Raw genomic sequence first — 22,941 nt, 5'->3', positions numbered from 1 at the left:
TATTTTTTTTTCCTGTGTTGACACTTAAAAAGAACCCGAGAGTTCCCCTCTTGAAGTACACTGATGCTCATATGATTGCTCATCACTATCTCTCTCTAACTCTCCTCCTCCTTCCTCTATTGGTACTCCATTTGTGTTCACAATTCTAACTCTCTCTCTCTCACTCGCTCTCCCCTCCCCCTTGCACACGGCCACACACACACAAACACACACAAACACACACACAGAAACTGATGTGAGTTCCCCTATCTATCAGAGCCAGTTCCTCCATTTAAGATGCTGACTTGTTTATGTTGAGGGGACGAGTGAGTGACTGTTGCGAGTTTTTGCACTCTACTTCGAGGCTTCTTTGGGGCATTTTGTCTTGGCATGTCTGCTTTGTTGCAGGAAACGGAGGCATGAGGTCTGCTTTGTTACTGATTTGTGGTTGACAGATAAAGCGAGAAGGAGGTTAACTCACTCATAGAGTCGTTTGATAAGCAGGACTTAGGCGCGGAGTTTAGTCGATGAGTGTAGGTGAGCAGCCTTCGACCTCGAGCAGCCCTCCCTGCTGTGCCTGCTCTTGCTGTCCAGTGCACAGTAACACATAGAGGACACAGAGGAGATAAAGGAGGAGCAAGGCCAACCATGGAGCTGTAGAGACGTGCTCAAATGCCTGTACGGATCACCAGTGGAGGAGGAGTGTTGCTGAGGAGAAGAACTCTGCAATGAACAAGAACAAAAGGTAATTAAATAAGAAAAAAAGAGACAGGGCGTTAAAACTGAGAGTTCGCTGCTCGCAGAACCATTTGCACCTCAGTTTCTTAACAAGTGTAAGTCTAAGTATGTGTCAGCAGCAAGTGTTTTGAGTGCAGCAGTGATGTGTGAACATTGAGGTTGTAACTGAGATGTGGTGTGGTTTGTGCAAAGGTTCTTGACAAAGTCAAAGAGAAACAAGGACATTTATTTCTGCATCTAGTGTATGCCTCTTCTGCCATTTATTGTCATATTCAACACTGTGCACATGGAGGCTTTGGGTTAAAATAAAGGCTGCAGCTAATGTTTTGACCTGCATATCAGTGAAGACTATCAACTTCTCAAATTATTTGTGTGTAGTGCACACAAGTGAGAGCCAACATTCAACAGTTGTGCGTGCCTGTGGAGAGCTGCCTGCTTGCCTTTCCATGAAAATGTGTTCTGCTTTTCTGTTCTGTCCAGTAATCTCCCTTTTCACGTCAGCGCAGTGACGTTTTTTGCATTCGATTTTAGATACAGCAGAGAACCTATATGTTTGTGTTTTCAGAGGCATTTTTTACTGCTGCAGTTGTGGCCACAGATCTTATCAGATTACTTGGAATGAAAGGGTTGTATGTAAAATGTTGAGGTAGTCAAATGTGAGTTTTGTCCAATTAGTTACCTGAGTTTGAGGGTATGGAGTTTCCCCTTCAGTGGCAAGACTGTCTAGAACTATCACATAAGGTCAGCATTGTATTTTTATCAGTTGTGCATGTGAGTTTAACAATATGTAAGAAAATAAATAACACATTCCTGAAATGAAGAATTTTTTGTAAAATCTCTAAAAGAAAAAAAAACCCAAAGAGAAGCATGGAACAAACTCAACGTGGAACTAAATTGTAATAGTGGAAATTAGGGAAGTAAGTCACATTAGAATTATTGTTATAGGTTAAACATACATGTGTGTATACCAGAGAGAGAATTTCCAAAAATTGGAGAGAACATTGTGTAGTGTTTAGTTGAACAGGTACAGTACTGAGTAAAAGTCTTGAGCCACTCCTCATTTCTTGATAGTTTGCTTCCAAGCAGCCAGACTTTCTTGTAATTGTAAAGTGCTCTTGAACAGCGTCCTAGGGGTCTTTCAGTTTTTTTGGGATATTGGCTGTCTTTTACCTGAACATTTTCAGAGGAATATTTTGTTCTGTTTTTTGTTATTGTTATTTCGTCATTAAGCCACTTAACACCATCCTATGAATCATTCAAGTATGAAAAAGGCACAAAACCTAAGGAATGAATCCATTTTAATTTGCATATTTAGGCATTTTGCTATTAGCAGTCTGTCACCAAAAAAAGCACATCATTTATTCCTGTTTCTTTAGTTGAACTTTGACACACATAATATAGTATTTGTGCTTGATTCCCAAGGACCTAGTCAAAAATGGCATGGATTGCAATGTGTGCTTTGAAATTATGGCAAATGAAGGGCAAAAGACAAAGTACCAGGACTAGCAAACTATCTATAGCAGATAAACATTATCTAAATGTCAAGTCTGTAAGAAATAGGAAGAAGAATTTTCAAAGATGTGATACAGGACATGAGAAACACATCTGACCCTTCAGTCGATCAAGCTACTATCTGCTAAAGGTTCACCAGAAATGGTCTCAGTGGAGGATTGTCCTCAGTATTCACAGAGAAGGTCAGGAGAGAGGTACAACAGTCAGTGTCTATAGCCATCTGTAAAACACAGTGGCAGCTCTGTCATGGTGTGACGCTGCCTTTCTGGTAGTGTTGTTGGAGGTCTTGCCATTAATTACTTTTGAATACACAAAAGTGCTGTCAGATTTTGATTGAGCATCCAAAGCATCTGAATATCCGGTTTTTCATTTTTCAATGTGACAATGATCCCAAACACACTGCCAATTCATTAAAAACATACCTGGATTGAAAGCACGTAACAGAACACCATATGTCATGGATTGGCCTCCCCAGAGCTCAGAGCTCAACATTATTGAGGGAGCACTGGAAGATCTTGACAGAGAACAGAACAAAAGGCAGCCAGCATCCAAAAATGAACTTTGAATGTTCTTGAAGAGGCAACGTGACCTATTCCTGAGGACTATTTAAAGAAATTACAGGAAAGCTTGACTACTCATTATAATTGAAAAAAACAGTGTTTCTATACTGTATCTCGATGCACACTTGAATGTTTTAATGAATGGCTGCCCCTAGCTCCCAATTTTCTAGCAAAATATAAAGAATTTGGGGATTTCTCAAGACTTTTGCACAGGACTATATGATTGCACTATATACAGTACTGAGGAGGGGAGGGGTCAATAGCTCCTTGCAGAAGATGCATCCTCTTGATGCAGAGGGAAACAAGAATATGGGTTGGGAGAGGGGAGAGCAGGGGAAAAGAGCAGTGCACAAACAAGGCCTTCAAAGGGCCTGGGCTTCAATTAATCAATTAAGGAAAGAAAGAGAGGAATTTGCATATCCCCCCGCCAGTGTGAGAGCAGGAGCAAGGGGAGGGGGTTACTGGATCTTTAGCCAGGAGTCTCAACACAGATGGGAAAGAGAGTGAGGGGGATTTCCAGAGAGAAAAGGAGAAGCTGTTTCCTGAATGGAATGAATAGAACAAGGATGAAGGAAGAGGAAAAAAGTGAGCAAAGTAGGAGTTAGTGAGGAAAATGAGGAATGGAAGGTCTTCCTAAAAAAAGAGTCCGTGATGCAATGGAGCAGGATACAAATTAATAAGTATGTCATGTCATGTCATGCGCACAAGGATTTTTTTTTCAACACAAAGGTTGTTCCTATAGATGACATGCTAAATAAAGGGAGTGCTTTTTATGCAAGTTGCCCGATGCTTTGGAAAAAAGTCAATGCAAATTCCCAAACAGTAACTGTGTTCTAATTTGCATCCATATCCACAACACTCTATTTTCAAATAGCTCTCTGTCATTGAAGGTGGTCAGTGTCACTACACAGAAAACATACCTTTGACTGATGTCTTGTGTGTTACCTACTCAGCACTGGGGGGAAATTCCCTGAATAACGTTATGACATCAACAACATTTCCCCGTCAGCATTTCTGTTTGTAGTTGCCGTGTCTCACGTATGTGCAAGTGCTTTGACAGCAGGTGAATTCACTGAGAAAGGTGATATGTTGCAAAGGACATTGAGATTAGAAAACCACTCAGTTTTGTTTTTAAATGTACACAATTAGTGTACATACTTCAATCCAAACACGTAAAAGAAATAACGGACTTGGAAACACTTGAGAACATAGAATAAAGATTCTCATAATTTATTGAGACTGTTAATGAATTTGGTGATTATTGGTTCATTTTCAATCTGGATCAGGTAATATGTTGTTCATACTTTTAAGTCAGTGTTATCTGCATAGTCAAAATCACAAATTGCATTGTTTTTCAATCGATGGACTTCACAGTGTCTACAGAATGTAACAGCTTAACTTAAAGCAGACTTTACCCAGCATGAGATTTAAGTTTCACAGTACACTTTTGCAGAAACCTAAAAAGCAACTAAGTGTAGATAAAATGACAGAGGCATCTTGATTTTACAAGCTTTCCTCTCCTTAAAATATATTCGTTGAAAATGGTGCATGTTAATGTTAGTGTTTTGAATTCAGTAGCCAGACTGTGTAATGAGGCAGAGGGGAGGAGCACAAGAAGCAGATCTTTGTTGCCCAGCAGGTTTCCAAACCAGTCACCTGGAGCCTGAGTACGAGGAAGAAGAGTGATGGAGTCTGGTTCATCACTGACATCCCCCTAATGTCTGAGAGTGAAATATGTTGCATGATGACTAGATGGAACAGCATGTACAGGCAGCTTGTGGTATAAATAGATAAGTGAATGTCACCACATGTTCCTGTGTATCTATAAGTGTTCTGTCATTTTATATGTTTTTGAGTGTCTGGACAGTGGGTGCAGGTGTATGTTTAGTAATGCATAAACTATATGAGAATGTACCGATGTGGTGAGTGGGTTGGGGAAATAAGCTGAGTGCTTAGGTTAAAAGAAGGGGATGTAGGTCTGGTCATTCAGGGAACTTGTCACCAGTTCTCTGAACTCACAGTTGTTTCCTGGCAATTTCATCACATTATCTGCAGTATAGACTGACAGTTTCATATTGGTTACATACTACTCAGTGTTTGCTCAGATGCACGAATACAAAATGTCTTAAGTGCAACACAAAGCTTCGCCACCTTTTAAAAAAAAATGACAGACGCTCTTAATGGGCAGGTTTGTTGCAAAATGTAGTTTCATTAATGTTTGGTAATTGTGGATCTAGACGTCTCTTAAGTCTCTTGCAAAACTGAGGTAACTATACCAGTTAAAATGTAGATGAAAAAGCAAAGAATAGAAACCAATAAAAAAAGTTAAGAATTTCACTGGTTATTGTGAAACACGGTCAGATATTGCACAACTGAGCCACTGATCTGAAGAGGAAGCATCAACATAATCATGAAACAGAAAACTGTTGCGTTTAAGCATAAAATGTAGTATCTCTCCCTTATCTTTGTTGTCTAAAAAGTTGTTTTTGTAACTCTACTCGCACTTAGCATCAGTCCAGCTTCAGCGTAAAGTATGCACAAAGGGATGGCCTATATGCTATGACTAGGCTGGATTCTCCTCATTTGCAAACTTCCTTTGAAGTCCAAAAAAGGGAAAATTTGCATCAGCGTTCTGCCACATCAGTAGCAGGACACCAGTGTATGATTACTAAAACAAATGGGTCTTGTGGTTACATACTGTATCTATAGGCTGCGAGGTGAATCAAAGAGAGATCTTCCGCTCTTGCCTAGTTTACTTGTGAGATGTGGTAAATCTATTTTGTTTTCGACAACAAGAAAGCATAATTTCAGTGTCTTATAAACACTGATGGGTGATGTATTTTTATACTAACAGCATCCGAATATGTTTTGATGTTTTACTTTTTTATACTTATAGATTTTTTTTGTAACTTCAGTACTACATATCAAAAACAAAAACAAAAGGACTAGCAGTCACTATGCCTTATTTAATCTCTCATATTGTCTGTTCCAGATTTTCTGTGACATTAATAGGAGTTTAAAAATAAAAGTTGCTCTGGCCTATGTCACCATTAGCACCTGTGGTTAAAGAAAAAAAAAATCATCATCACCCATCAAAACTAATTTTAAAGTTTCTAAAAGCACGGGAGTGAAAATACAGTACAACATTTAAATGTGTGACATAACTGGCCACCTATCTAATGTCAGTAATGAAAAGTCCCCCACCACTTCAAGTCTTTTACTTATTTGACAAATTTAGAGAAACGTCTGAGCTGTTGCGTGCAGTTAGTCTGCTTGTGCATGATGGCTCAGACAGCAGCAGAGCTGTAGCAGAGCTTATCAGATGTGGGGAGCTGTGTTTCCTCTAATGCTGGCTCGAACTATCTCGTCACACATTGTTCTACTTTTTTAGGCTACTTATGCTCCCCTTTTCTCTCCCTCTCTCGCTCTCACTTTCACTCTCTATCTGCCTTTCTGTCTGTCTCACTTTCTTAGGAAGTCCAATGTGGAGAGTCCTGGTGTGCTAAAGGGCAAAAAGCTGGTCCACCGGAGGAGGAATACATGTCCCAGTCCTCAGGACATCACCCGGGCCCTGCAGAGCCCCAGTTCTGCTCCCAGTGCCAGTGCTGCCAGCCTGGATGACCTCATACAGCGCTGCCTAAACTGCTTTGGTCAGTCTCTGTTTGCCATGTGGTTTTACACTTTAACAACAACAAGGTTATATAATTGAGGGATGAGGGAAAGTGTGGGGGGTGGGGGGTGAGAGAAACTGACAGGGTGGGATGGAGAGAGACAAAGAGCAGTCTCATACAATCAAGCTTTGTTCTGTTGGGTTACAGAAGCCAGCCAGTCATTCCCATGCAATGTTAAACTATACAAATCTCTCTATCTCTATCGCCTCCTCTGTTGGTGTATCAGTCAGTTCATTAAAATTGCACAAATACATGTTTTGGATATCAACTGTTAAAGGTCCTGAAATGTGACAGTAGAAAAACTCTAAATAATGATCTAGTTAACTGACATATTATAAAGCTTTGCTAGGGAAATGTTAGGGTAAAAGAAAACTAGGTAGTTTGGTTGTACTGAACCTTTAACTTATAATTAATATATATTTCTGTTGATAAAAACAGGCATACCTAGAGAAAGTCTGAAATCTCCACTCTACCTGAGCTGCTTGGTGTGACATAAACTCGTTGCCTATTGCACTGTTTGTTGTTTTTAATGACATTAATCCTCCTCCTCTGAATCCACTGCTCCGTTTTGCTTGCAGATTCAGAGGGCAAGACTTCCAGCCCAAGAGGGACCCAGTTGGTCCACATGACCCTGATGATGCACAGCTGGGTTGTGCCATCTGAGGCATTTGCCCAGAAACTTCTCACTCTATATCCTCCACTGCCACTCAGTGTAATACTCTGGTTCCACTGGTGCACTGCTCCCAATCACATGGCCATGTTAATTAATCAGATCAGGAAACAAGCATGGCTTTGTTTTGCACTCCATGTTTGCAAAGCAGATTTCAAGCATATATCCCTACTGTTTGGTATAATTTGCACAGTGTGTTTAGAGCCTTGACTATTATTCTTACTTATAAGGACTGTCCCTCCGACAAGAGAGGACTCAGGCGGACACAGATCCGCCACCTTGCCAGGTGAGTAAGGACACTCGAGACCGTTGAATGATGGAGTACGACGGAACTGGTTATCCTGCTCTATTTGCGAGTAGTAAACATGTTTTCTGTTTTGCTTCGTGGCAAGGCAGTGGATCAGCCAGTTCCCAGCGGTATTTGAGGTGGACCCCCACCTTGAACAGACCATGGGGGACCTGTGGGCACTGGTCCGGTCAGATGGAGAGGAGAAACACTCGCAGCTCATCGAGAACTCCTGCTTGTGAGTCATGTTTTTGTTTGATTTACCGTTGTACCCTGAAAAAACTGCATATATATAAATATGTCTAAAAACAGTTAAAAAATATATATATATAAACAATCAACAATTCTATAAATAGAATGACGATTTTTGTCCTGTTGCTTTTCCTAGAAGCCCTCACCTGAACATATCACAGGCACCCTCACCTTCTGTGAAGAAGAGGAAGGTGTCTTTAATATTCGATCACATGGAGCCAGACGAGATGGCTGAGCATCTCAGCTACCTTGAGTTTAAGAACTTCTGTAATGTATCAGTAAGTTCACCAAACAACTTCTCACTATTTCTTAGGTTTTTCACCCAATGAGACACCATCATGTTGCCATGACTCACAGAGATGTTCCTAGTCCTGAAATAAGCACTCAGAGTTGATGAATATGCATAGACAAGTTTTACTTTTGGTATCATTATTAGTAGCAGTACATTATGTGGTTATGATAATTAGTCCTCTAGTAAATATTTTATTATAGCCTAGTAGCAAAATTAATGGATAAAACATAAAATCATCTAAGATTCAAGCTAAAGCTCTTTAGTTAATCATTCTTTGTCAGCGTTTGAGTTTTTTCGCTAAACAGTGTAGTTTAATGGCATCTTCATTCATTCGACACACAGCTGAGCATGAAGTATGTTAAAGTAAAAATATTATAGTGTAAAAATGTTAAAGGTTCACTGTATTTTTGACAGTTTAAATGGTGACACTTTCCATGAACATTGGTCATTTTGTTTTGATCACACTATCAGTAATATGTTATTTGTAAGAACAGGTTTTTCTGCCACATTGTGAGAAATCCTGTTGCGTAACTTGCATTGTAGTTGATGGCATTTCTAACTTTCAATAGGAAGTGTGAACACTTTATGGGAAATGGTTTCAGTGTATCAATTTGCCTAATAGTACCTACATCTATAGTCTCAGTCCCTTTACAAAGTATTAGTAAATGGTGCCATACAGTCGATTGTGGTCACCGTATCTTTTGGTTTTACTGACAGTCAGGCTCCCTCCAGATGTTCCAGATGGTTTGTGAAATTGCAAAGTTGTGCCACAACTTTTTCTTTTACTCTGAAGCCACAATCAGAAGATAAAATATTGCTTTATTTTTATGAGAAAATGATTCAAAATGTTAAAATTACGAATAACCTTTATTGGCTAACTCTTTTCTAATCGGACAGTTCTTGGATTACCGCAGCTATGTAGTACGGGGTTCAGTCCGGGACAATCCTGCTTTGGAGCGTTCAGTGATGATGTGTAATGGGGTCTCCCAGTGGGTCCAGCTGATGATTCTTAGCAGACACACAGCCCAGCAGAGAGCCCAGGTCTTCACCAAGTTCATTCATGTGGCTCAGGTAAAGTACCTGGGGAGGCAACATCGCAAAAACTGGAGTAAAGAGCTAAGACGCATTTTGGTTTGGCTGCCAGCAGGTCTACTGTTTCAGGTGCACTTTTTCTAATTTACAGTTATTTCTTATGCTCTTTTCCATTTAGAAACTTCGATCTCTGCAAAACTTTAACACTCTCATGGCCGTAACTGGAGGCCTCTGTCACAGTTCAATCTCCCGCCTCAAAGACACTTCTAACCTGCTGCCTCCTGATGTCACTAAGGTATTTCAAATATTGCGTGTAGTCACGAGTCAGTGTTAGTGCCTGTCACGCCACAAGGGTGTAAACGTTTAGACATTGCTTTGCTTAATCATTGTAATGTCTGTTTCTTCACCTGCTAACCCAGTAAGTGGTGTTTCTGGTAATTCTTTATCTTTTGTTAGATATGGTGGCATTCAAAAATGGATTTTTGCATGTCATGCACATCGACTAAACTTACTGTACGTATGAGGAAGAATGTTTTGGGGCGTAACATTAACTCAGAGAAGTGTTTGGTACACATCGCATTTTTACCTCTTGTTTTTCCTGTGTGGGACAACACCTTCAACTGCCCTCTTGGGGTTGCTTTGTCATATCCTGACAAGAGTTTTATAGATTTTTACATTTTTAGCTGTATGGTCTCATCACAGCTAGACAGCTGTTTTTAGACAAACTGGACAAACGTGTGCAAAGGTTACTGAGGTTACTCTTAGACAATTCACTGTTTTCCATTTTTTTTAAAAAAAGGCTTAATTAAATATTTTAAAAAAATATATTTTTTAATCACTATTTGTCAATCTTTATTTTCTGTCAGGCTCTCAGTGAAATGACAGAGCTGCTCTCGTCGCGGAGTAATTACAGCAACTACCGTCGGGTTTACAATGAGTGCACCGGCTTCAAGGTTCCCATTTTGGGTGTCCATCTAAAGGATCTGATCTCGCTGAATGAGGCCTTGCCGGACTACATAGATGAGGAAAAAATCAACCTGAGCAAGCTGCAGCACCTCTATAGCAACATTAATGACCTGCTGGCCCTCCACAGCTGTACACCACCCTTTGAGGCCAACAAAGACCTGCTGCATCTGCTCACGGTACTAGAACAAGAAACAAGAAGGGGATTTTTACAAAGTTAGATAGCACGAAGTCACAAACATCTGAAATTCTGTTCTGTGTTAATGTTTCAGCTCTCCCTAGATTTATACTACACTGAGGATGAGATATATGAACTCTCATATGCCAAGGAACCCAAGAACCCCAAAGTTCAGGTCAGTAGAGCTGAAGTGAACGAAGCTCTTTGTAACGGTACACAGGTTCACACTTACTTTAACCTCTTCTTATAAGCGGGTGGACATTTGCGCACTTTCTGTGGGTGTAACATGTTCTTCAAAACAAAAGCAGAGACGCAGTGCTTAAATACATCAAAGTTAGCCACATCAAAGCGCTGTACGTTAGGGAAGTGTATTATGTGGTGGGTGTGTGCTTTCTTGCTTGTCTGACAGTCTTCGTGTCTCATTGCTGCATCTGTTTGTCCACAGCCTGTAGCTCCAGTTAAACCCCCGGTAGTGGCAGAGTGGGGTTCAGGAGTCACCCCCAGGCTCGACCCTGACACCATATCTAAACACGTCAAACAGATGGTGGATGTGAGTATGTGACTTTGCAACAACCTGATGTCTCTCACTTCCTTATTACTTGGCAGCCTAAAGCAGAACTAGCAAACTGTTCCTTGACAAGTGGAACTGAATATCCGATCGTTCTGTTGCCCCCTGCAGTCCATAATGAAGAATTATGACCACAATCAGGATGGCTACATTTCGCTGGAGGAATTTGAAAAAATAGCAGCCAACTTCCCCTTCTCCTTCTGTACTCAAGAAACTGACAGGTGAGGAAGCTGCAGCTCACACACGGGCCTCTCGTCATGACCTAAATGCAAATCAGAGAAAGGACAACTTACTTACATCTATGTTGCACTTTGGAAAATTTTCTGCCTAGGGAGGGACAAATCAGCCGTGAAGAAATCACCTCTTACTTCATGAGGGGAATGTCCGTATGTGCCAAGTTGGGGTACAACTTCAATGACGCGCATAACTTCCATGAAACCACATACAAACGACCAACATTCTGTGATATATGTAAAGGCTTTGTGAGTGTCTTTAGCTTTGTTTGTTGGTTTTTGTTTGTTTCTTTTTTCTTGTTGTTTTGGGTTTTGTAGAAATTTAGTCAAATTGTAATTTGTCATATCTTGCAGCTATGGGGTGTCACCAAACAGGGCTACCACTGTAAAGGTAGGCTCAGAAACACAAAAATAAACCTCTACGATCAGAGATCTTAACCTTTTAATCAACTGTCAAGAGTAATCAGCTTGAGCTGAGCAAGAATTTGCCCAATAGAATAAGACAGAGTTTAAGTGGACAATTCTCTTAAACTCTTAAATTGAAGTAATTTAGTTTGTAACGCTAAAAGCATTACAAAATTACACGTCAACACTGAAATAGGCTATGTTGTTCCAAAAACAATGGTCTGATTACTCTGGATAATCCACAAAACGTTTTCTTAATCTGAGTGAATGAATCCTTAAAGTGGTAGTGCTTCAAAAGCTTAACATTTTCTCTGTCTTCCAGACTGTGGGATAAACTGCCACAGACACTGTAGAGATCTGGTGGGAATTGAGTGCTTGAAGAAACACAAAAACACGACCGGGTCCTGTCCATGCACCCCTGCACCTGATTTAAGAACCAAGGGCAACAGCTGGAGTGCGTCTTTTCTTCTTCACATACAGTCCGCAAAGCACACACTGTTTTCTGCCAGTAAAAAGTCTCTAAAATTTTTTTTTTTTTTTCCTGGTCAGGTTCGGAAGAGGAGACCTTTGTTTTTCCCCCGAGTAATGAAACAGAGCACCATAAGGGTACATCTGACTGGAAAAGTAACACCAGTGAATCAGTACTGTCCGACCGCTCCACTCAGACGGATCCTGGAGTTTGGACACCTGAGAAGAAGGACAAAAAGGGAAACCACCTTCACTCTCGTCCATCACTGAGAAAGGTGAGAAATGGTGCAAGTTCCTGCAAAGTGATCATTCAGAAAGGAAGTGTTTGTTAACCTTTTCTTCTCGGTAATCCTGTTTATGTGTGAAAAATACATAAAATAAGCAAATATCCCTCTGCATAATGAAATATTCCAGCAAGGATTCATTTAAGATTAAAAACTTGCTACCAGACACAGTACAAAAGGATAACTCCATTAAGAATACTGTGAGCTTGGACTCCATATGTACATCTTTAAATGACTCCCTCTACTGTCGTTTTCATGCATGCTGTTATAAAACAGCAAAAGAATCCTTTTTTGTGTCCAGCTTGTCCATCTGACTGCTGAGACTTTACTACCTCATATTTTAGGCACTACTTTCAGAGTTAAAGCATTACAAGTGCAGTTTAAAACACTTTGCAAGACTTTGTGAAATGAGAAAAAACAAACAGTGACTAGTATGATTAATTTGATATTTGTTTTCCAGGTCAGCACTCTACCACACAGAACCCGCTGCTCCATGCCTGTTTCCTTCCTGCAGGAGAAGATGGAGGAGCTGCATCTGTACAAAGACAAAAGCAGGGAGCCAGACTGAGCACTCATTTCCCCACATGGACAAAGCACAGACACAAACACATTTTTTGGACAAAGCTGTGTCTGACTCGTGTTGAACTGATACTGTTTACTGGCCACTTATTTTAGAAGGCCAGCAAAGGACTCATTTGTGTTTCAAGCATGGTTGTGTGATGTTTTTCATTTGATCTTTGTCACTGCTATTTTATTGGTTATCTGGCTCAGAAACATGGATTTTCCTACTGAGGAACACCTCATATTGTTTTGAACTGGTGCCTTGGTTTTCTGGTGCTAAACCACCTTACTTCCTAATTTATGCCAACCTATAGGCAGGCTTTTCCTGATCATACAATATATACACATGCAGGGTAGGAAATTAACACTAACCTCAACAAAACTGTGGTTAATTGTAACACTGGCAGCTATATGACAACTTGTCAATTTGGAAAGAATGGAAAACTATTTTAACTGTTATTTATTTGGCTGTTGATTGGATATTTGATATACAAACAGCTAATGTATCAATTTATCGCGTGTCAAACAGTTATATTATTGAGTTTTACCTTAGCATCTGTTAGCCCAGTTGGTAGTAGAGTTTTGCACATCAAATTCTAAATGGCAATATTGGATTTCATGTTTTTTACTCAATTAAGCTGTCAGAAAAAGTTAGTGAAAAATCACAAAGTATTTGTTATTGAAACTTCATCTATATTGCCCACTTGAATAGCAAAAGGAGCTTGTTAAGCCTAATCGGCCATCATGACTACAGTTTAAAATGTTCATTTCCTTCCCAATGTTTTTGACTGCACATGCATATGGTCCAAACTTGGCACATGATTTTTAGCTAAACGCTTCCTTTTGTTTTGTCCACGATTTACAAATGTTGGGGGGAAAAAAAAGGTCAAAAAACATATCAATGATTAATCAGACAGTATGTGTTGTGTCTGACTTCACTGAAGGGGAACAAAAGGACATTAACAAGTACAGGCATATACAACTGCATTTATTGTATAAAGACAAGACAGTTTGCGTAACTGATCAAAATCTGATTTTCATTTTCAGGTAGAAAACAAATGGTTTGAAAAGAATAGGATTAAACTACGAGACAAAATGCGCAATCACAAAGGGATGAAAAAAAAAAAAAAGAAAAAAACCAACCCTGCACATAGAACTAGTCAACAAGAGTGGCAAAATATTTTTCTCAATCAAAGACTGGATTAAATACTACAGCATCAACACCTATTTAAAAAACGTGTTTCATAATGCTTGGTGTCTATTGCAGTAAATAAAATGTAAAATCGGTAACTGAAAATTAAAAAGCAAGACAGGACAGGGTCATGGATGTAAAAAGCATGCATTTTGTTCTTCTCAAAGCAAGCAAAAGTATTCAGGGTTTGCTGTACTTTTCCTGCCTTCTTCACACTATGAAATGTACAATTACCTCTTCAATCTGTAGTAAATGTGGATTTCATACATCCACACTGAATGCATTATCAATAACATTCATTAAATGTCTTGATACCTATCATCTACCACTTCACGGTCACTGCTTAGAATAAGACTTAATTCAGTAAAAATAATGAGAAGACATCAAACTGTATGTAATTTAGGTGTACACTGATTGATGGCAAATGAAGGCTACTGTGTTAAATCAGATGGAGGGTGTTATGGTTGGAGACACAATGTGGGACTGTACAAAAATCAATCTTCTGCAGTTATCAGAGGTGTTCAGGACACAGGTGGATGCAGGTACAGAAGCAGGAAGGAAGCTACTGGGAACCAGAAGATGAGCCTTGGCTGCCTTGTCCAGGGTAGCTGCCATACTGGCTGTAATATTGATTCCACTGGTTCTGATTCTGGTAGTACTGCTGCCACTGCTGAGCATACTGTAAATCAAAGCAAGAAGCATTTAGAGTTAAAAGTATGTTTACAAGTTTGAGATACTTCATCATCATTAAACCCTTTCCAAAGCCTTAAAGGTGGAGAAAAAAAAAAAAAAAAAAAAGGCTGAACACAGTTTTAAAGTTGTGAACTTTGTGATTCAGTTTTTCTACAGTGAAAACTTTGGATAAAACTTGGCCACCATCAGATCGATTACTACTAAAGTGAATTCATTAGGATTTCTGCCACTGGGCTCTATTAAAGTAACGGCCTGACTTCATAGGGCAAAAAATGGACGTTAGTGGTACCTGCTGGTACTGCTGGTTGTAGTTCTGCTGTGGCTGCTGTGGTTGCTGTTGTGGTTGCTGCTGCTGGTGGTTGTACGTCTGACCAGTGGCAGGTGTCTGGCTGTAGCTCTGACTGTATCCTGGGTACTGACTGTAGTTGCTGTAGTAATTCTGGTTGTAGTTGCCCTGGTTGTACCCTTGATTGTAGCTCTGGCTGTAGCCCTGAGGGTGAAGAAGAACACAATGATATAATTTTTTCCTCCATTTTATAATTTATGGTGTTTTATCCATAAATGAGTCATATTAAGTACCTGGTTGTATCCTCCTTTGTTGTAAGAGGGTGCGGTTCTGTAGCTTCCCCCTGACTGCTGACTGCGGTTATATCCACTTCGTGCATCAGAGCCTCCGTCACGGTAGCTGTTGCCCCACCTGTTCTGGTTATAGCTGCCACCACGATTGTAGCCTGTAAAACACAACAAAAAGATTAAATATCTACAGACATTTATTGAACAATTTTATTTAAAAAAAAATGCTGTGCCAACGTAAAAGTCAAAGGAAGAAAGCAGATGCAACATTTGTTAAACTGAGATCATTAAGTGTTCAGGAAAAATATGTTAACCTGAAAGTTCCAACTTTCTAGTTTGAAATTATCAAAAAATAAATAATATTTAAGAGTTCTTACCTCCTCTGTATCCACTGCCTCCATCCCCACTGCGGTTCTGGTAGCCGCCACGAGCTCCATCACGGTTGTCATACCGCTGGAAGCTACCACCTCCGCGGCCACGGAACCCACCAGACCTGTTATCGAAGCGTTTCTCAGGGGGTGGGCCAGCTTTGCGGCCCTCCTCATTGTACTGCTTCATCAACTTTTCAGCCTCGTCGCGCTGCAGCTCAACGTACGTCACTGCCTCCAGGAAGTCGCAAGGCTCAGGGAGAGTAAAGTTGGCTTCAAGAGTGGCAGTGATGACCACAGGAAAGAGACAGCCCATCCAGCAAAAAAAGGATGGGAGAGAGAGAAAGAGGGGGAGGGGGTTGTAGTGAAGACCAAAGCAGCCACACCACCGGAAGACAAAATGAAAACTAATTACTATTGTACAGGGGAAAAGTACATCAGAGAAACTAAGAGCAGATAATGAAGCAGATGGTAGGGTAAAGGGAACAAAAATTACCTCCAAGGGAACATGGAGGAAACATTTGTTTAAACAGACACAGGAGAGGAGGGAGACTTCAGTAAAGGTGGGGAGGGGGGCAAAGGACAACTAAAAAGTTGGTGAGAAGAGGAAACAGCTCTGCAAACCAAGGACAGCTGATGTGAGAGTGTTACAAATTAACTTACAAAAACATATGCATGTAAATGTGTCATTTGGAAACATTCGTTTCATGGAAGCCAATTGCGCAGTAATGGTTCTACTATTACAAGGCCGAAATCTCAGTTTGCAGGGCATCAGAAGTAAGCTGAATGGCAAGTGGTAGATACAGGGCAAAAAATAAGAATCAGATTCATGTTGACTTTTTAAAAAATATCCAGGTCTGATATCTGGCCAAAGGCTATGATGAGGGAAGGGGGGAGGGGGCATCTTCCAAGTTTGATTTTAGAGACAACACATAGAAAAAAAGTAAAAAAGTAGATCTGGTGTTTTATTTATTGTTTCCACAGCGTTCCTACCTTTCATTTCTAACACAGCATGATCGGGCACATCCTTCCCCTGCTCATTGGTTTGCTTTAATGTTCGTTCTTTTAAATCCTCGTCCGTGGGACAAATTACAATAGCCTTGCGTTGAAAACCTTCAAAAGGACGCATTTTTCGTCTCCTTGCTGATCCATAAACATTTGTCTAGCAATGGTGACAAGAAAGAAGTAGAAGCTTGTTTGTTATTGTTTATTTGTAATGGCTTTCCACTGGAAGGAAGCTGGAACCCTGCAATAATGAAGTGAGAGAGGTTTGGCTTGGACGTCAGTCTACGTTTTTACTCAGGTACTATTGGCCTCTCGTCACTCCACAGACTTACCTCACGGTCTGTGCGTCCAGGTACCCAGTGACTGCTAAAGAAAGTTATTGTAAAAAGAGGGACCCTGCGCTGACTAAACTTTCTGCTTTGTCAGACAACGCCAAGATGCACGCACTCAATTATGAGTTCATTCAATGACTATGTGCTGATTGTAAATATGCTTCAAAAGCACTGCTACAATTACGCAGAGCAGCAACTGGGAGAAGATGTGAGTATTTTGTATTTACCTCAAACATTAAAGAACTTAAATACGCCCTAGATGAACAGTTACAATGACAATACCAACGGGCAATAATATTACAGTTACCATTTCGATTGAATTGATTTTCAATTCAGTTAATTCTTCTTCTATTGCGATTATAAATGTAGAGATAGTTTGCAGTAGTCACCAGGTGGAATAGATGAAATACATAAATATTTCATATCTTGCTTTGAACAACCTAATTTCATTATTATAAACTAAAATGTTAGATTTTTATCCCATAATATTCCATAACACTGATCAGCAGGAACAACTCATGGTTACATTTTGCGTTGATGACAGTGCCAACTGTCAAATGTTCATAATCCTTGCAGCCTGTGTAAGAACTCAAAACCGAATTAAAATGCTTCAAAAATCCTTGTTTCAAATCAGGACTACAGCTCAATAACAAACACTTAATAATTACGCTTTATCTAAATTAGGCTTATAGGTGACATTAAAACTGCCAAAGCACAACTATTAAACTGCGCCATGCTATGACATTCAAATAGAAGACTTGCGGTTAGGACACTTTAAACAGCAAACAGCTCACCATACCACTGGCACAGTATTAACTTCAAACAATCTCTCTCTTCATCCAGCAGAACTCAGTGGGGTCTCCACTGACCAACAAACAACTAAGTAATGCCAATGTTAGTTAAATTTGTAATGAATATGATCTCACAATTTAACAGTGAGAAGCTTATACAAGTTCTTATTAGTAACCAATTTAGCTTTAAATATATGCAAAAAGCTAAAAAAAAAAATAAAAAAAATAGGATTTCGGTTCCTTAATTTATACACAAAGAAATCACATACCTGAAAGAAAACATTCTGTGTCTAAAGTGCCAACTTTACAACTTTTATCGAGTATAAACATGTCAGAAACGCACCATTTACCACAACATGCTGCTTCAAAAACAGCTTGCTAGTCTCATGGGTCCCTCAGACTTACCTTTACTCACCTTTTCTTCATACGAGCTCTTGTCCCATGCCAGACAACACATATATAACCTACCTGCAAATACTCACAGTTTCCACAGAAAAGCCACAGTCCACCATCAGACCCACCTACCTTTTTCCCACATTTCCTGAGCTCAAAGATCTGAAAATCTAAAAGGCTGTTAGTCAGTACTTACCTTAGGGGTCAATTTATTAAAAAACACACTCAAAAGTTCCATATATCTCACTTAAAAAATAGCTTTTAAAAAGCTATCAACTCTGTCTTATTAAATTAGCAACAGAAGGTGTTTTTCTTACTCACCAGTCAGAGCTTACTTGTTTCTCAACATCTTTACAAAGTCATGGTTTACTTGTACATTGTTGAAATTCACAAGACAAACAATACTGTATTATGACAGGGAATAGCAAGTGCAATATACTGCGGGATGAAAACATAACATATTCTGTCACTTATGAGAGCCATTAATCATTTTCGTTTACAATGCATGACAAGCAAGTGACAAGAGGGAGATCAATGCTTCTTCTACTCTATTATACACAGAGACCCCCTGAAAGATAAATAAATAGTCCATTAGAGAGAGAGTGATCATCAGGGCACATTGACTGACTGTGGTGAGTATTAAAGCAGAGTGTAACTGGAGGGGCAGTACCTGATCAAGGATGTAGTTGCGTCTCTTGCGGGCGGCGATCTCAATCAGCCGGTTCAGACACTGGGTGGCCTGCTGTATCAGAACATCCCAGCGCCCGGCGTAGTTCTTCTGGCGGCGCAGACCCATGACCTGGAGAAAAAGGAATACATTTTAAAATCTTTGTTTGAAAATAAATAAAGACAGAACCAACATTCACAATGTAATGAAGAAAAAAAAAACCCACAACAAACAAAACCAACCTTCATCTTGTCCATGATAGCATTTGTGCCCAGGATGTTGTACTTCTTGTCCGGGTTACTCTCTGCATGCTTTGAGGCCCAAGTGGTTTTTCCACAGGCAGGGAGGCCAACCATCATCAAAATCTGGGGGGAAAAAAACCCAAAACAAAACAAAACCTCTGATCAGTGCTGCATCAATTTATTATTTTGCTTACAATTAAATTTACAAATTGTGGCTAACTTCCAATTAACAGTCAAGCATTTAGTCTCCCAAAAAAGACAACAGATTTGGGGCAAAAACCTCATGTACTGTATAGTACAATTTCACTGCTAACTTACCTCACAATCAGACTTGGTGGCAGGTCCTTTAGTACCTCTGATCTTGTCCTCCATCTCCAGATTGTGGATGAAGGTGTATCCCTCTTGTGGGGGGAAGTAAGGCTCTCGCTTCTGTCCAAAGTTGAACTCAACCGCACAATTCTTAACCAGGACGTGAGGGAACAGGGCACGGCCTGCCAAGGCTTCTTTGGTTGTCCGGAAAGCCACACCCAATTGCACTCCATTCTTAGAGAAGCCCATCTCCACCTCGTCACCACTGTCAAAGTCCTTAAAGTGACAAAGCAAAGAAAACGTCTCAACTTGTAAAATATGCAAAATACGAGCATTATGATAAATTACTACCAGAATTACAGAATAAAAACACAATAACTAAAATAAATAATACATTATTAAAGAAATGTGTGAAATTCTTATGTGATAAGCTTTAGAGAAAATGAATCAATTACTTACAATGTAACAACCGATGACATCATTTTCGCCAAACTTCTCACCAAAGTCTGAAAATTTACAGTCAACGGATTTTTTTCCTGTTCCTCCATATCCAAAGGAAAATGGCTCCTCGCCTAAAACGTTGCAGGATAAAAACAATTGTTTTATTAGTTGACCGAGCAAACATCATGTTGAGTATTGTGACAGATGCTTCACTCACCAAGCTGAGTGCTGCAGTGGTTGAGAGACCACCCAATTCTGACCACATGGGGATCAGGCTCACTGCTGGGGAGGTGCTTCACAGGAATTTCTTCATTGATCTTAAAAACAGACAAAAGTCAAACACAATCAGAGTAAGATTTTTGTTTGCCTAATACATATATGCGTGTGTCTGTGTGTGTGTGTGTGTGAACCAGAATGATTACTTGACATTAGTTCAAAAACAAACAAAACAAAAACAAAAGAAAAGTTAACCAGAGCTTCTATAAAAATGGCATTTTCAACTACATTGGTTTAAAGGCCAACAGGGTAATGCTATTCTTACATTTGACGATAATGCTTGTTAATAGTAAAGTTTCCCCATCCACTATATCAATAATTAACACAAAGTTTTCATGTATCAGTAACCATTACACAATACCAAATTGGTAGCATTGCATAAAATAGGTCTAACCTCATCAGCATGAATCATCTGTCTAGCTTTAAAACTACTAAGCCTTTAGACAAACACATTCATTTACCTTCATCTCATAGCACACGCGTCCCTGGCTGACTCCATGAGTTGCTCGTGCCCCAGCCCAAAGGTAAGCAAAGCCTTCGATGGTCAGTGGATAACCACTGTAGCGGTCACGGGAAACTTTGAAGTGCAAATCACAATTGTCTGAAAACAAAAGAGTCAAGCACAAAGCATCAAACACTTCATCTATATCAGTCATAAGATGGTAGTCTACATCTCTGCAGCAATAGTGGGCGCTCATTATCACTGTAGATTAGAGCAGAGCATACATATATTTAAAATGTTACACGTAATCCATCAACAAAAGCATGTAGTGAATAAATGACTCCGTGTCTGCTACAACAGTCCAACTTCCCATAGTCTCTGATATTTATAAACAACCATAGACCATTTTTCACTCACTATTTAATGTACCATACTTACATGTATCGATTGTAACAAGAGTGTCATCAATGTTCTCCTCTTCATCTTCAGCAGGAGGCTGTGGTGTTCGGGATCTGTACAATAACACCAGAGTATTTATTGTCATACACTTTGCCTTATCCATTCCGAGTGTAGAAACTTAGAAAAACATGTAGAAGCCCACCTCTTCTCCTCACGGTGCTCATAATAGCTGTAGCCCCTGTTCTCCTCATACGGCCTCTTACGTCCATAGTGTCCACCTCTCTCACCTTCAGTTTTGACTTGCTCTGGCTGGCCCGCGGTATCTTGCTGATTATCTTGTTCCCTTTCACCTGCACCCTCAGATTCATCTTCCATTTTGACCTCTACTTTAACTTCTATAATTAGACATGAACAAAAATAACACATTTTAGCATGAAAACAAGTTGTTGAATTTTTTCTACTAGGTATGAGAGCAGTTTGAGTGTTGGGTTTACATGTCTTTACTTTATTGCCAAAGTCCATGAGGAAAATTTTACACTACCTTTAGCATCATTTAGTTTAAACAGATCACTGGGTCACTGTGCCACCTCTGTAAGTAGCAGTAAAACTTGAATCTCTGAAAAGCGTTTCTATTCTCAACCAGTGCCATCAGAGATTAATACAAGACTATAAAAATCAACTGAGTAATAAAAGTAATGAAAAATTACCTTGTCTATTCTTTTCATTCTCCTCCTCTTCATTCTCTTCCTCCTCCTCCACTTCCTCCTTTGTTGCAGGCTTAGTCTCTTCCTCAGACATCATGTCAGGTTTCTGAATATCCTCATCTGCTGTGAAGTCGGGCACATTGTGACCCGAGTCTGAAGGAGTCTGACTTTCGTAGGGGTTACCTTCTGCCTCCTCTTCTTCATAGTAACCACCTGAATCTCGGCCCTCATCCTCATCTTGAGGGGCATCACCTTCAGCTTCATCACCACCATAGTCCTCAGCTGCTTCTGAATCTGGAAATGTAAAATTTTTAAACTTAGTTTAGGTGTTCTAAAGGTTGTAAAGTGAAAAGTTTGTTGACATTTCCCAACTTTGAAACTTTAATTCATACTTAAGTACAGTGAAGTGCTTAAAATGTAATATCAGCAAAGGGCAGAAACTGGATCAAAGTCCAAAACAACGTAATAAAACTAGTTTCATGGAAGTGACATGCTTAATGAAATAATACTTTACCTTGCTGCTCTAGTGCATCCGTGTCATCTTCATTGTCTTGGTAGTCATCCCCGTATTCCTCTTCCTGCTGCTGATCCCCTTTATCCTCTTGCTCACCAGCATCAGCCTGAGCTTCAGCCTCCAGAGCGGCTTTCAGCCTCTCTACGAGGTCTGCCTTCAGGCCTCTGGTGTCCAGGCCACGGCGCTGGAGCTCTTCTTTTAACTCATTGACTTTCAGTTTCTTCACGTCAACACTCATTGTGATTTTGGATGTCTGCTCGGTGCTTCTTGTCTTTATTTGCTACAAAAAATAGGGAGGAAATGTTCAGGTACCGCTAAAAACACTGCCTATAACTTTCAAATGTTATCTGCTGCGCGGCACCGTGCCCACAACCAAATAGGCTGCGTTAGCCGTTTAGCTAAGCTAGCAACGCTGGACAGATTCTGTAAGAATATACAGTGTTCCACTACACGTCTGTGAACCATTAAACTCGTGTTTTATTGCAGCCGTTACCAATATAACCCTTTGCAAGACAAAACTATTCCTAAAATAGATGCTAATGCTATTACTCATCTAAATATCTTGCTGAGCGCCTAACCTTCTTAGCCTAGCATTAGCTAACGCACCGACAGCCGCTGCAAGGGAAGAAACTTTAACTCAGACAATAAGCAAGCTGCGACCCATACTTTATGTCTGCATGCAAGTCCAGGAGAAAATGAACTGTGCAGTCCGCTTATAGTTTAGTACTAAAGCGGAATATGTTAACAAAACAAGGTTGAGGCCTACCTCCTTTCACCCAAGTTGCGCGGGCAAGTCGTGTTAGAAGACTGAAAGAGTTGCTACCGCCCCCTGGCGCCACAAAGTGGACCAAACTCAGAACCGGAAGTTAACCAGAGCCGGTTGGTTGAATTTATTATTCTACTGCAAATGTAAAACACTGGGGTGCACTTCTTTGAGCTATCAAATAG

The 22,941-nt window shown here is 40.1% G+C and overlaps 2 protein-coding genes across 2 annotated transcripts; one reads left to right on the top strand and one right to left on the bottom strand.

Annotated features, from left to right (window-relative positions):
- The first annotated feature begins 250 nt into the window (after nt 1-250).
- Nucleotides 251-14,162, top strand: rasgrp4 (RAS guanyl releasing protein 4). The gene is made up of 17 exons (XM_006796683.3): nt 251-724; nt 6,264-6,439; nt 7,039-7,150; nt 7,354-7,416; nt 7,523-7,654; nt 7,805-7,946; nt 8,858-9,031; nt 9,171-9,287; nt 9,859-10,134; nt 10,228-10,308; nt 10,579-10,683; nt 10,813-10,922; nt 11,033-11,183; nt 11,289-11,325; nt 11,662-11,793; nt 11,889-12,082; nt 12,552-14,162. Exons 1-17 carry the CDS (start codon nt 708-710, stop codon nt 12,657-12,659), a joined length of 2,127 nt encoding a protein of 708 aa, XP_006796746.2. The 5' UTR covers nt 251-707; the 3' UTR covers nt 12,660-14,162.
- Nucleotides 13,624-22,888, bottom strand: hnrnpul1 (heterogeneous nuclear ribonucleoprotein U-like 1). The gene is made up of 16 exons (XM_006796684.3): nt 22,760-22,888; nt 21,994-22,273; nt 21,483-21,773; nt 20,978-21,170; nt 20,815-20,888; nt 20,396-20,535; nt 19,876-19,975; nt 19,677-19,789; nt 19,227-19,493; nt 18,909-19,031; nt 18,670-18,798; nt 16,472-16,640; nt 15,488-15,751; nt 15,117-15,268; nt 14,827-15,027; nt 13,624-14,523 (listed from the first exon to the last, which is right to left on the bottom strand). The coding sequence occupies exons 2-16, from the start codon at nt 22,229-22,231 to the stop codon at nt 14,407-14,409; spliced, it is 2,571 nt and encodes an 856-aa protein (XP_006796747.2). The 5' UTR covers nt 22,232-22,273; nt 22,760-22,888; the 3' UTR covers nt 13,624-14,406.
- Between the last annotated feature and the right edge of the window lie 53 nt (nt 22,889-22,941).

Source organism: Neolamprologus brichardi, chromosome 14 (assembly GCF_056152115.1).
Source record: "Neolamprologus brichardi isolate AB-2024 chromosome 14, ASM5615211v1, whole genome shotgun sequence".
Classification (NCBI taxonomy): Eukaryota; Metazoa; Chordata; class Actinopteri; order Cichliformes; family Cichlidae; genus Neolamprologus; species Neolamprologus brichardi.
This window is presented reverse-complemented; position numbering and strand designations above follow the sequence as displayed.